The following is a 13,958-nucleotide window of genomic DNA, read 5'->3' as shown; positions in this document are numbered from 1 at the left end:
AATTATTTTACAGTTTTTCTCGATTGTTTACACACATTTTCTGAAAGCATGCCTCATATTCTCAGAACTCTACACACAAATCAAAAAACACACACACAATGGGCAAAACCCCTCAATTCTCCTGCAAAATTAAACTTTACATTCAAAACAATGTTATTTCTTCTCAAAATGGTATTTTGTTTTCAAATGACACACACAAACCATCATATGAATAGACATTTATAAGAACCAGTTGAACACTGATGTGCTCAATGTAAAACACTATGATGAATGGAAAACACTTCTCCTCCATTCATCATAATGACTTAGGCCTTTTTTTTGTTCAGTGTTACACTTACTACAGACAGTACATACATAAGTGTGTTGTAAAATATTTGAGAATATTGTTTTTATACTCAGAACACACAAATACACGGTAACAAATATGTTTTATTTTTCCCACAAAAACAATGTACACAGTGTACATCCCAACCAACACAAAGTTGCACATACAGAGGTCTACATACAAAACAACAGAAGAATTTACTGTATACAGTTACAGTAAAAAAAATAAAAATAAATCCAATGTTGGCATCCATTGCTCCATTGAAGAGCTCACCTGTTGCTCTTTTATGCTAAAGCTCTGATTGCTAATTGTAAAACTGTGTGACGGGTGTTTGCCCATGTGATGAGTCAGTGTGCACATTTGAATGGCAGTGTGTTCCTTGTGAAAACAAGTGATTTTCTGCATGAAAATTGTGCCAAAAGCAGAGAATTGTGTGTAGTGTTTTGAAAAAGGTGTGTTTTAGAACTGCAATTTGAGTGTAAAGCAGGAATTGTGCTTGTAGTTTAGCAGAATTGGTTCAGGGGGTTGGTGAATGAGTTACATGTTGCGGTCATTGTGTCTCAAGTACCAGTATTTGTGTGTAAACAATTGTGTAAACATATGTAATTTATTACTGTAATGGCAAAGCTGAATTTTCAGCATCATTACTCCAGTCTTCAGTGTCACATGATCCTTCTGAAATCATTCTAATATGCTGATTTGCTGCTCAAGAAACATTTATTATTTCTACTTAATAAAGAATGGAAACCGAGATACTAGTTTCTTTTTTCAGAATTCTTTGATGAACAGAATGTTAGAAGATAGAAATATTTTGCAACATTGTTAGTCTTTACTTCCATTTTTAATCAATTTAGTATGTTCTTGCTGAACAAAATATCAGTTTCTTTCAAAAAAAAAAAAAAAAGTACAAATACATGTTTGACCACCATAAATTATAACCACCTTGTTCTGTAATTTAGCAAAGAAACTCCAAACTCTTAAAATGTGAAGACAATGTAAAAGTGAAGTCATTGTGTTAGTACTTTTGTAACTTGTTGGCCTTTGTGGTGTAGTAGGCCTAGTAGTAGTAATACATTGCAGTGTTTTATATTAAGGCTATTTTTGCTTAATTATCCAAACACTTCATGTTTGGCTCATGCTTGTACAAGGAAAGCCGCTGTGTCCTGCAGGATAGTGGGGCATTCTTGTGGTTAAGTACTTAATAAACAATTTAGCCCTGAAATCAAAGAGGCAACAAACAGTAAAGAATCAACAGATGTTCTACTCTTGGTTTTGTGCCACACATCTCGCATGGATCGCCTTCTATTTTCTATTTCTATTCATTTATTGCGTTGTAAGTGAACAGCCTGATATTTAGAAGATTTGGTTGCCTGTTGTGCTTTGCTAGTCAGAAAAATTTCTTTCTGACAGATTTGATAGATTCTATGTTTAAATCCATTCTAATCTAAGTTTAAATGTAATCTAGGATTAATTTCCAATCTTCCTTTGCCAAAAGATACTTCTCGGCTGTATTTAGTTTGCTGCAAAGATGTAAGATGGTATGAGTAGAACATTTGATTCACTTGTTTGTTGTTTTATCTTGTATCGGGTCGGGTTGGGCTGTACAGATGTCATTGGATTTATGCGATCCTATAATCAAAGGAAATGTTGATGGTAATCGCTTATACTGTATAGCATTCAGCCAGTAGACAGTTTGAGTCATTTCCATTAAAATTTGAATTTGAACATGCAGAGGTACATACAGTGTGTTATAGTGGACAAATCACAGATTATGTACATGCAAATTGGGTAAGAGGGCACTGTGTGTGTGTGTGTGTGTGTGTGTGTGTGTGTGTGTGTGTGTTATAATCTGCTCTCTGCTAATAAAAGCCAGGTGGTGTGTGTGTGTGTGTGTGTGTGTGTGTGTGTGTGTGTGTGTGTGTGTGTGTGTGTGTGTGTGTGTGTGTGTGTCTCTGTGTGACTGTAAATGTTTTCCCATGGACTTCTGTGGTTGGTTGAGGCCTAACAGATTCTGACTTGACAGCATTACATGCTTTGTCATTCTGCTAGTTTGGAACAGTGAAACAATAGCATTCACAGACCCCCTCTGGCCCCTTCATGACATCTGTGTGTAAATCTTTGGGTTCTGGTCTACATTATTTAACTAAGTAGTATAGCATGCTCTGATCACAAGTGACTTAAATAACACAATGGCTGATGATTTTGCTACTATTTGTTTATTGATGATTCAGTTGTTTGATTGTTTTTTTGTTCCTTCTGTTCATTTATTTACAATTGGCTAGCAAATAGTATACTATCTGTTACTGTTCGTTGATTTATTCATTGATCCAGTTGTTTGTTTGTTCATTCAGTCGTTCGCTCATTTTGTTCAGTCACATGTGACTAGCAAATGTTATAGTCACTGTTGATTGATTCTGTTACTTTTGTATTGATTAAGTTTGTACATTCAGTTTATTTGTTCTGTTTGTTCAGTCACAAGTTAATATAGCCAATATTATAGTATGGATTCTGTTACTATTTATTGATTCATTTGATTAATTAATTTACCCAGTTGTTCATTTATTGATTCAGTTGTTTGTTCAGTCAAAAAAACAAAAGAACAACAACAGAACTTACTTTTTTTAGGGAGTAACGCAATATTGTAATGCATTACTTTTCAAAGTTCATTAACAAATGGTTAGCAAACATTATCGAGACTAATAATTCTGTTATTGGTCATTGATCATTCATTGATTCAGTTGGTTTGTTCCTTAAGTTTATTCATTTTGTTCATTTCGGTACAAGTGGCTAGCAAATATTTTAATTGCTGTTTATTCAGTTATACTTTTTATTAATTTATTGATTCAGTTGTTTGTTTGCTCAGTTCATTGTGACTAGCAAATATTATAGTGGCCATTGGATCTATTACTATTCATTCGTTTGGTTGTTTGTTAGTTAGTTTGTTCTCCTCATTCAGTCACAAGTGACTAGCAAATAGTATAGTAGTTGTTCTGTTCTGTTACTGTTCATTGGTTCATTCATTCAGTTATTTGTATGTTTGTTCGTTCAGTTTATTCATCATGTTCATGCAGTCACAAGTTACTAGCAAATATTAAAGTAGCTGTTGATTCTGTTATATTTTATTGATTCACTCATTGATTCAATTGTTTGTTTGTTCGATCACTTGCCTTTTATTTATTTCATAAATAATAACTTCTGGCAACTACTTAATACGTCACTCTATAAAGGAGTGCATTGCATATATATATACTGTGTACTGCAGAAATAGGAAGAGTAGTATGACAGTATGCTATTTCAAACATAACCACAGTCACTCAATTACATTTATGTAACAGCGATTTAAGAATATACATCTAACATCATGATTCTTAAGTGATGACCTGATGATGTTTTACACAATGAATCACATTCACGCAGTGAACTATTACTTCAAGACCTTTCCTCCCCCTCTACCCCCTAATCTAAAATCAGATATACATTACATTTGTGATTTTCTTTGGAAAACTGCAGCCCTGGCTTGGGAATATTTGCTCGGGAAATTTATAGTGCATGCATAAGATGGGCGAGTGTGAGTGGGAGAAAATGGTGGTTGGGGGAGAATTCCACGCCTTGAATGCATTAGGCTGGGAAGCGTGATCCCCCTGGAGGATTCCTGGAGCCTGGCTTCAGACCTCACGGCCAAGTGAGTGGGCCATTTCGAGCCCCAAAAAAAAATTCAGCTTCTCAACATCTGGGCCTTTTCTCATTGCAGCTCAGTGGTCAGTCTTTAGCTCAAGTCACTGGGCTTGTAGCCAAACAAACAAGAGGTGCAAGAGAAGATCACATGCGGTTTCATGTTTAATTCATAGTGCAGATTCAATTAAACCACTTGGGGTGAATACATATTTTATTTAGATGTGTGGGAACCAACACAAGGCATGAGGTTAGTGACGATTAATTGTGCTCCAGTCTTTCAGATAAACTTCTTTTCAGCTAGTTTGAAGTACCTTAAAGTCGGCATGAAGCGGAAGTTGCGATAGTCTTTTCTTCCCTATTGTGACGTACAGTATATCCAAGTGAAATGGCTTCTCGATCAAGAAAAAATGTTGGGCGGGACATTATTTTGTCCATCTGGAATTGATTGGATCATTGGATGGTTGTGATTTGCTGTGATGTCATGTGAGTGACAGGTTGTCCTGCCCTCGCTCCAGTGAACGCATCATCAGAGAAGAGAAGAGATGTCACTGCAAGTGGGAGGGGAAGTTATTTTTTTTAAAGATTATGAGGGCAAATTAATTTTTTTAAATGATGTGCATGAATGAATTATTTATAAAAAACACTACAATATTCCCCCCAAAATAGGAATTGCCCATTTTGATTTCATGGTGACTTTGAAGAGGAACAAAGTGCATTATTTACACATGCAGCCTATAGGGGCGGTTTAGAAAGAAGATAGGAGCTTGATGGGGTCTTGCCAAAACAAGCAACCCCATTGGGTTTGTGTGGACAGCCATTCACATTTCCTCCCTTACATCACTGCTTCCTGTGTGTATCCTCCAGTAGTCTAGCCATAATAATCTTATACTTGATATCAACAATCTTACGATGCTGAAAACGTCACAGCAAAAGGAATGGTAGCACGTAGCCATGAGCGCAGGGCTTCCTGTCAGAGACTTTGATCAGGAACGTGACCCCAATGACCCCATTACTGAGCACAGGACCAGACTAAAGGCTTGCGTTAAATAGGCTCAAATATTTTTAAACGAGGAATTTCGGTATCTGAAAGTTCATGTGGTTTCAATTGCGTACCTCGACGCTGGTGAGAATGCAGAGACACCAGCTTGGCTACTGTGCAAATGCTCTGCCTGGCAGAAGTCCACCGAGTCATCTGTACGACATTCATTTTCTCCCTGGCAAACGTTGAGGGTTTGCTCTGCAATTCTGTGAAACTAATTATTTAGTTACTTCAATATAAGCACTCATAGATCCACATCTGGGCTGACAGATTTCTTTCACAATATCCATTTCGGTTTTAATCTCGAAGATCAGTTTATTTAATGAGACACTTGGAGCGGTTATGAACGTATCAAGTTGGATATATTATAAGTTATGGTTTAATGCTTTCTGGTTTTTTGCTTGAAATGAAACGTGACCGTACAGACAGCAGACGACACGTTCGGCATCTACTGCTTTGACGGCGAGGCCGAGAGTCATCAAGGTTGTGCTGACTGCTAGTTTGGTATTTTGCTCCCTGGACTGGTTTTATAATGGAAAGCCTGCCCTGTACTGAAGTTTAAAGTGATGGGTCTTTCGAAGAGATCAGCTGCTGACAGACAGGAGATCAAGGGCTCAGAACAGCCAGCTGGAGCTGTGATGGAGTGAGACAGTTGCTGAGGTGGACAGACACTTACTTTGCAGTATTAAGCGGTCTGTGTGTTAGACAAATGCATCTGAGAATAGAAAGCTGTCATTTAATCTTTTTTTTTTAACCACTCAAGTCTAGATATTGAAGTTTCTATCTGTTTGTCTGGTTATATTTATTTTTTAGAAACTATTTACTATATATAGCTATGTACATTTATATATATATATATATATATATATATATGATTTATTTATAAATAAATTACTTAAATATAGTTATAAAATGCATATTACAATTGGCTTTTCCACTCAAGTTATCATATTGGCACAATTCAAATTTGGTCGACCTCTGAGCACACCAATTCCTAGTCTTTTCTTTAAGTGGTCAGACGGTCGTATCGCCAAGCCAGGCATTCCACTGCAGATCCCGCAAGAGTGGAAATGTTTGGCCCTAACCTTTGACCTTTGACACGTAAGCTGAGGCACAGCAGATGACCCCCTCATGTTCTCCTGGTTGGTCTTTCCCATCAGATGACTCCATTAGTGAATAAAGCTCAGGCGCATTAACACTCACCTAAAAAAACGGCCACACACCTACATGTTCCCAACCTAGACACACGACTGGCTGGTGAACACTGTCCTCTCTGATCTCAAAAGACAACAAATACTGCACTTCTTTATGTTAGAACCTCATTCATTTCATAGCAAATCCTGGATCCAGGAAGATAGTATCTGTTACGAGTTTAACTGTATGCAGTAGTCATTTATGTGAAAGGTATTCGTTTCTCTTTTTGCCGTCGCCTAACTTTTCCATTCCAGACCTCTCAGCTCGGATCAACCCTTCACATTAGACCGAAAACCTGTCTCACAAAGCAATCTCCTCTCTGTTATGATGATAATGCCATGCTGAGTCCAAAATGGAATCCATAGAGGCCCATAATTAAATGAGCCGTCAGTGTTCATGGTATGTCTACCCTTCCTCAGCATGACCTTTTTCCTCAATATGTACCTTCATTTTTGTACACTTAGAATGTACTATTTTCAATCTAATAACTTGTTACGTTACGTTGCGTTACATTACATTACATTTAATATTATATTATATTTTAGTTTAGTGAGCAGAGTTTTGTGCTTTTTGATTATTTGAAAAGTCACTGTCAGAATACAGGCCTATAGTATAATGTTATTGTTTATATTTAATCTGTATTAATTCATATTTTAAAATATTCATATTAATATTTGCATGTGATATTTATTCAAATTCTACATTGTAAAAAAATTATATGATCAATAAGTTATGACAACATATGTTTTTGCATTGATTTAACTCATCAAAATAAGTTAAGCAATTTTCATACCAGATTCAACTAATTTTTTTTTTAAGTCAGATTAAATTGAAATTACTTAAAAATCTTAGTTGATTGTAGGCTACTTAAAAATTGAAGGCAGCAATTTTGTTTTACAGTGTAATTCAAATATTCTTAGACATACAATATAATATTTATTCAGATTATACAAATTTCTATTTCTTAATACCGTTTTTTCCTGGGAAAAAATAACTAAAATGAGGACCTAATATGGAATGCATGAGTTTTTGGTGAGGCTTGACGGTGATCTGTGAAATTAAGTCCTCAGTATGATGAAGTCCTCAGTGAAAAGAAGCAGTGAGAGAGATTAAGGAGAGAGAGAGAGAGAGAGAGAGAGAGAGTGTGTGTGTGTGTGTGTGAGAGAGAGTGATCATATGTTACAAGCTGAAGGAGAAACTTCAAACAAACCCACATCTGCTCTGCAACACACGGCGACTCCAGACAGCGGCTGCGCGTCTTTTACCAACGCGCGCTTTAAACTGGATTATTTGGGAGATTATTGCCACATTTTTCGTTTCGCTATGCATTTATTTTTCGGAAAAGTTTCCCGTCGCGGTTTGTGTCTGCGGGACAGGTGAAGAAGAGTAGCCTACAAGGAGTCTCGCTGTCTTTGAGACACTATAACGGGAGTTATACGCGCGCGAGCCACTGATTGATTATTATTATGAGCGCGGATTGACGATGACAGCGAAACGAAAGTCTCTCACATTGACACTCAGGCGATCTTTCAGTGAGCATCTCAGAGAATCCACGACCAAAGCTTGGGATTTATTGTGGAAAAGTGTCAGAGAGAGACGACTTGCAGGTTAGTGACACTGAAAGTTCACGCTCCCTGCGTTGTAGCGTTCATGTGAAATGACAGTGATATGACGTGCACAACATGGGTTTAGACATAGTTTGCATTAATTTACTTTATTCTGATTATAGAGCACAGATGTTGAAGTTTAAAATTGCTTAACCTTCGTATTTTCGTTAGCGTTAGTGGTTTGGAGATACATCGGGCAAGTTGTTGTGATGTAGCCTAAATACATATTTCTCAGAGTAGGTGTAATTTTGAAAGTGAGTGTCTGTATCAGGCATTTACAGGATGCAGACTGCAGAGATGTTATTTTGGCACTAGATATGCCAAATAAAAAAAATTGGCATATCTAGTGATTATTTCTCAAAAGTACCATTCTCATTTTTTCTAGCAGACCCATAATAAACTTTTAATAAACAGTTTTCAGCCATTCAGCTTAGTTAGAACCATATATATATATAGTTTATTTATTTAAACTACAAATGCTATTGTTTGTACAGAGATTTTTTATTCTTTTTTTACATTTTCATCCTCCCCACCCAACCCAGAACAACCTGAAATTTAAACAATTATAACACACTCATTGATTTGTCAAGCAATTCATGGAAGGTAACTATTATATAGGCAAAATAAAAGGCTGTTTTCTGGTTTTCATTTGCTGTTACGTTTATAATAATTTGAAGCATAATCAACATGCCACGACCTGAAAATAGCCTTATAAATATATGCTGCTACTTAAACTAATACTAGTATAGGCTCCAGCAACTTCATTAATACACAACGAATGAGGAGTTTTGCATTATCTATCGAACTACTGGCAGTACTTTCAACATTTAATCTTAGTGCATTTGTTAAAGTAGAAATTTACTGGCAGACGTGTTAAACATTTTTAGAAACTACTTGTGACTTGAACGACTCTTAACGACAATGTTTGACCACTAGATGTCAGTCAATGCAACCTGGTGCTTTAGTGGAAAACACTTGTAATCACCTCTCATATTGGAGTTTCACTTTTCTGTATGGTGGCCCATCTGTTTGTTTTATTGGACAGTAATTAAAACTCTGCTGTTATTAGATTTAAATCTTTAACAGCTTGTATATTCGTCTTGTTTATTTGGGGATGTGATCGGGCTGCCATGGGGATGGTGATGAAATGTGGAGGCATTGTTGGCATGCTTATCACGTTCATTTCCATATATGTATTTCAGTTATGTGATGCCCTATGTAGGTGGCAGTCATGCGCACGATCTGGCTTGGCTGTTTATTCACATGCCAAACAATGAGGAGCCCTTTGAGGCATGACAGTGGAAAGATCATTGTGGCTTACAAGAGGGGTATATTTCAGTCTGACTTGAGCCTCTATTAAAAGTTCAACCATGACGGACATTGTGGCAGATAGAGCTCCCCCCCTTTCAGTTTTGGCCTTCAAAACAAAGTCTATTGTTATAAGCTTTAGACTAATTGAAATTGAGTAAATGACAATTTTTACAAAAGAGTTTGGGTTTTAAAATGTTTAAAATGTCTTTTATGCTCACTAAAGCGGCATTTATTTCACTATAAATACAGTCAAAACAGCAATATTGTAAAATATTATTACAGTTTAAAATAATTATTCTAATTAAATATGTATTTTAAATGTCATTTATTCCTGTGATAGTATAGCTGAATTTTCAGCATCATCACTCCAGTTCTTCAGTGTCGCATGATCCTTCAGAAATCATTTTAATATGAGACCCTGGACCACAAAACCAGTCACATGGGTACATTTTTGAAACTGAGATTTATACATAAGATGAATAAATAGGGTATATATAAATAATACATTTTGTGATCCAGGGTCACATATGATGATTTGCTGCACAAGAAACATTTCTTATCAATGTTGAAAAGAGGTTTGCTGCCTAATATTTTTGTGCAAACCATGATTCTTTGATGAAAAGCAAGTTCAAGAGAGCGACATTTATTGTAATTTTTTTTTTTTTTTGCATTATAAATGCATTTTATGTCACTTTTCATCATTTTAATGCATCCTTGCTGAATAAAAGTATTAATAATAATAAAAGAAAATGTATATCCCCAAACTTTTGAATGGTAATGTATCTGAAACAAACATTACAGACACAAGATTTTGATTCTGGCCGGACAGGAAAAGCGACCAATTACAGGGATTTTTGTTCATTGATTATTGTGGTGTAAGCTATTTTAGATCAATTCAGTATATTATGAGTTTATCTAAAATAGATTATACCACAGTACGAAAAAAAACTAGTATGACATTTTATTTTTTAAATAATAACACGTCAGGTTCCAAAGCCAGAAAATATTTTCAATATTTCCCTCCAAAAGTAATACTGATAATTTCACAGATGTAACTTACATCACAACTGATGTTACTAACCGTAAAAAAATTGGCATATCTAGTGATTATTTCTCAAAAGTACCATTCTGATTTCTTCTAGCAGACCCATAATAAACTTTTAATAAACAGTTTTCAGCCATTCAGCTTAGTTAGAACCTGTAATTTCACCCAGCATTTCACATTTTTGTGTACAGTGCATATCATAAAATCAGTGGGCTGTCAGTGAGTGTGGCATTCAAGACTAAAGCATGGCAGCCCGCATACTGTAGAATGAGGGATTTGTGTATCATGATTGCATTATGGCCTCGATTTCAACACTTTTGTTTCATAGGCTAGCACACTAAGGCATCATTCAAATCTCCTGACAATCCATTTAAAGAGCCACTTAAAAACGGGAAAGATGGATTACAACAACATTTAGCTCGTTTTGCACACGGTCCAGTCTGTGTTACCATATAAAGTTATGCTTAAAAAAGGACCAGATTCCTCATAAATGTGATGCAGCTTTGACATTTTCAATGGGAGATTCAATCAAACTCAGAGGAGACAGCAGAAACATTTCGTTGTCTGCCGTCTCTCCCTGCCTGGAGCGAATCGCAAGCACCTGCTGGTTTTATCTGGCAACCGCCCACATTCAGCGGCCCTTCCCAGAAACCCACAGAGTAAATATTATGCCGATAACTTTTCTTTCCACTGGCTGTATTGATATCTTCGCTCTCTGTATGCCTAAGTTGTGGAGTCAGCATCCCAGACCGGCGTTTCTCAGCCAGGACGTTTTATTCGGAATCCGCTGTCATTCTGACAGGCCTCTCTTGTGGATAATCCTCATCTGACCTGATTGTGGAAGCCACAAAACAGTTTATTTTTGTTTCCATCAAAATGTAGCTATTAATTCATGAAGGTGTACAAATACATTTACGCTTTCTTGGCAGATGCTTCTGGCTTCTGCCTTGGCTAGTGGAAAAATACACAAATTAAGTACCAAGATGGCCGTGAAGTAGCGCTGTCTGTATAACATCCAAAAAAACATCCACCGCGCTGTTAAAAGATCTGAGGTTAAGATTTCTTTCATGCGCTGTCATTGAGTTCAAAACGTGTTAAGACAGCTAGGTTGAATCTGGAGCAGTGGCTTCTCTTTCTATGTTGGCTGAGGAATAACATTGCACATGAGTACAAGAGTTGAGGGCCGTCTGGAAGCTTTGAACTGCTGGCGATGAGGAACTTGGTTTTGCTTCATTAAACATTTTTTATGAATGAATTTTTGTCATCAGAAAATAAACCCGTCTTATTTATTCATTTCTGTCAGGACCACTATCATCACAGACAACTGACAATTAACGCCCCATAGCTAATGCACGTGAGTAAGTGTTTTGAAAACATTATATCTATAAAAACGTCATACAGACAGAGCAGCATTATGAAATTGTTTACTTGCGGTTTATGATGCAGCTGCTGTCAGATCTAGTTGGCTGCTTCCTCCTTCAACAAAAGTTTATTATTGCTGTATCCAGTTTAGACCATGTCAGTGATTATAATATTTTTGCTTTTGACGTGAACCTCACATTGACAGGTGTCAGCCATTAAGCGACTGAACCTATGGTACGATAATGTATAACTATAGTCTAGAGGCAGTCATATGCAAATGCATTGATTTGCCCATGTGACGCTACAGATCCCACAATATCCAGCTGTTTTTGGAGCTTGATTAAATAAATGCTCGTTTTATAATGAGGAGGACTTTTTAAGCTTTGAAACTTGCAGGATGTTTTAATGGCACAAAGACCTTAAATTGCCAAAAAAAGTTGTCAGCCACCGCCAGCGTTTTTGATGCAAAAATGTAATGCCCCCCCCCCCCCCCCCCCCCCCACAATATTTTGTTGTATGAATATCTGAACATGCAATACTGTACAACAAAAGAAACAACAGAGCCTTATTTTTTTTTTTTCTAAAAAAAAAAAAGAAAAGTTTTATTATAGCTTCTTCTACGCATTATTTTACATCAACATTTGAATGTGGGTAAGTTTCATTAGAAAAAGCAACTCTTTTAAAGCTACACTGTGTGATATTTTCCCCCATCTAGCGGTGAAATTATATATGACTACCCAGTGAATATTAGTTTCTGTTCCTTTCAATTCCGAGGGCGTTTTAACTCCTACGGTGGCCGTATTATTCCAAGATTAACATGGCTTCCAGTTCAACTTCGCAAAATTTTTTGTAAAAATCACCTGTGATCCGTCGCAGCACAGATTTATGTTACAAGGTAAACAATACTTTTTCACCATTGACGCGAGGAAAAGTAACGCAAGTTATACTAGAGGTCGTTCTGGCGTTATGCACAACCATGGACAAGCAACTATACAACTTCGAATTTACACAAATAGGCTGAATTACCTGTCCGGTTTAAAATCTTTGCTCCTCATGAGCTCTTTCCATCTGGGAAAAGTTATTCCAGTACTGACTTTGGTCTTGCTGATTTGCCTGTCGTGTTGACGTTTTAATTCTCTCTTTCGCTTCCTTGGCGACTCTGCTACATGTCCTCGAAAATAGGCGTGATCCTCCATCAGCAATCTTTCAAATCTGCCGGCAGTCGCGAGTAATCTCCCCCTCGCATTCGTCACGGTGTCACTGAGTGTAAAACGCGAAAGGTGAATTTCCAGGTATGTCTCTCTTTGGCGAATGTATTTTCAAGATGGAGGCGCAACATGGCTGCCGCCATTCGAGCGACTCGCTCGTATGTATTATAAATGGCAGATTTTATTGCTTGTTTCCGCTACTTTTTTTTGCCTGTGTGAAGATTATTTCTGAGACTCTGTACTCTTTCAGAAAATGCTAAATAGCGCCCCCTCTACCGTATAACAGCGAAAACATGGAAAGCCGTAAAATTCCGTCATTGGCAGGGACAGAGTTAATTCTCAAAATGCAATAACTGAAAATAGTTTTGCATTCAAATTATTATAGTAATTGCTATATCAAGATTATTTTTTTAAAACATTTGGATATGTAGTTTAAGAATAGTTTATTTTAAACAAATAATAGCTGGCCTAATAAGCCTTTACTACATCCGCTCTAAGGTGTCCCTTCAAATGAGAGAGAGAGAGAGAGAGAGAGAGAGAGAGAGAGAGAGAGAGCATGTGGAATGTGCATTCTTTGGCGAGTGGTGAGGAGGGTCTGTTCTCTCCTCCACTTTTGCATACATTTATTCTGAGAGCTGTCAGACATTCATCCCTGGCTCCAGTATAGAGATGATGAGAGACCTGGCAGGGGCAAGTTTGGCTCTGAATATTGAGCTAAATCTGGCAAAGCAAAGCACTCAGTTCTGCATGACAATGATGTTTGATCTGTTTTCAATAACACATCTTCTCCTACATAAAGCTGAAATATGTTGGAGGAGAGACAATCTAAAGGGCAATCTTGGTCAGTAGTTAATAAAGGAATAAAGTCTAGATATTTTTATCACTCAATATAGTAGCCGTAGACGTATACACAAAAACCTGTCCTTGTTCTCGCTCTCTAGAAATAAGCTACTGATAATTGAATTGACTGATCTACACCAGTTGTAGCTTTTTTAAATAGTTTTTTGAAAGTTTTATTTCAGAGTGCTTCACCAATCACTGAGTATACTTGTGAGCCATTTCCATGCAAAACCATTAAATGCGAGAGGAAACATTGCGTGTATATACATGAAGAGCAATTAAAGTGACTGAAATTATTATATATGATGATATAATAGCTGATTTTATGCTTATTGTGCTGTAAAATGGGGTC

General features: G+C 36.8%; 1 protein-coding gene across 4 annotated transcripts in view; it reads left to right on the top strand.

Annotated features, from left to right (window-relative positions):
- stard13b (StAR related lipid transfer domain containing 13b) overlaps positions 1-13,958 on the top strand; it is an 88,982-nt gene that overhangs the window by 36,669 nt on the left and 38,355 nt on the right. The window contains exon 1 of one of the 4 annotated variants that reach the window (XM_084418297.1): positions 7,585-7,840. The exons of the other annotated variants lie outside the window; for them this stretch is intronic. Within the exon in view, the coding sequence (XP_084274423.1) occupies positions 7,717-7,840 (124 nt within the window). The 5' untranslated portion in view covers positions 7,585-7,716. Of the gene's footprint in view, positions 1-7,584; positions 7,841-13,958 lie in introns of those variants that run through there. 4 annotated transcript variants of the gene reach the window in all.

This window comes from Rutilus rutilus (genome assembly GCF_951802725.1).
Source record: "Rutilus rutilus genome assembly, chromosome: 9".
Taxonomy (NCBI): domain Eukaryota; kingdom Metazoa; phylum Chordata; class Actinopteri; order Cypriniformes; family Leuciscidae; genus Rutilus; species Rutilus rutilus.
The sequence above is the reverse complement of the archived record's forward strand: the minus strand, read 5'-3'. Positions and strand labels throughout refer to the sequence as shown.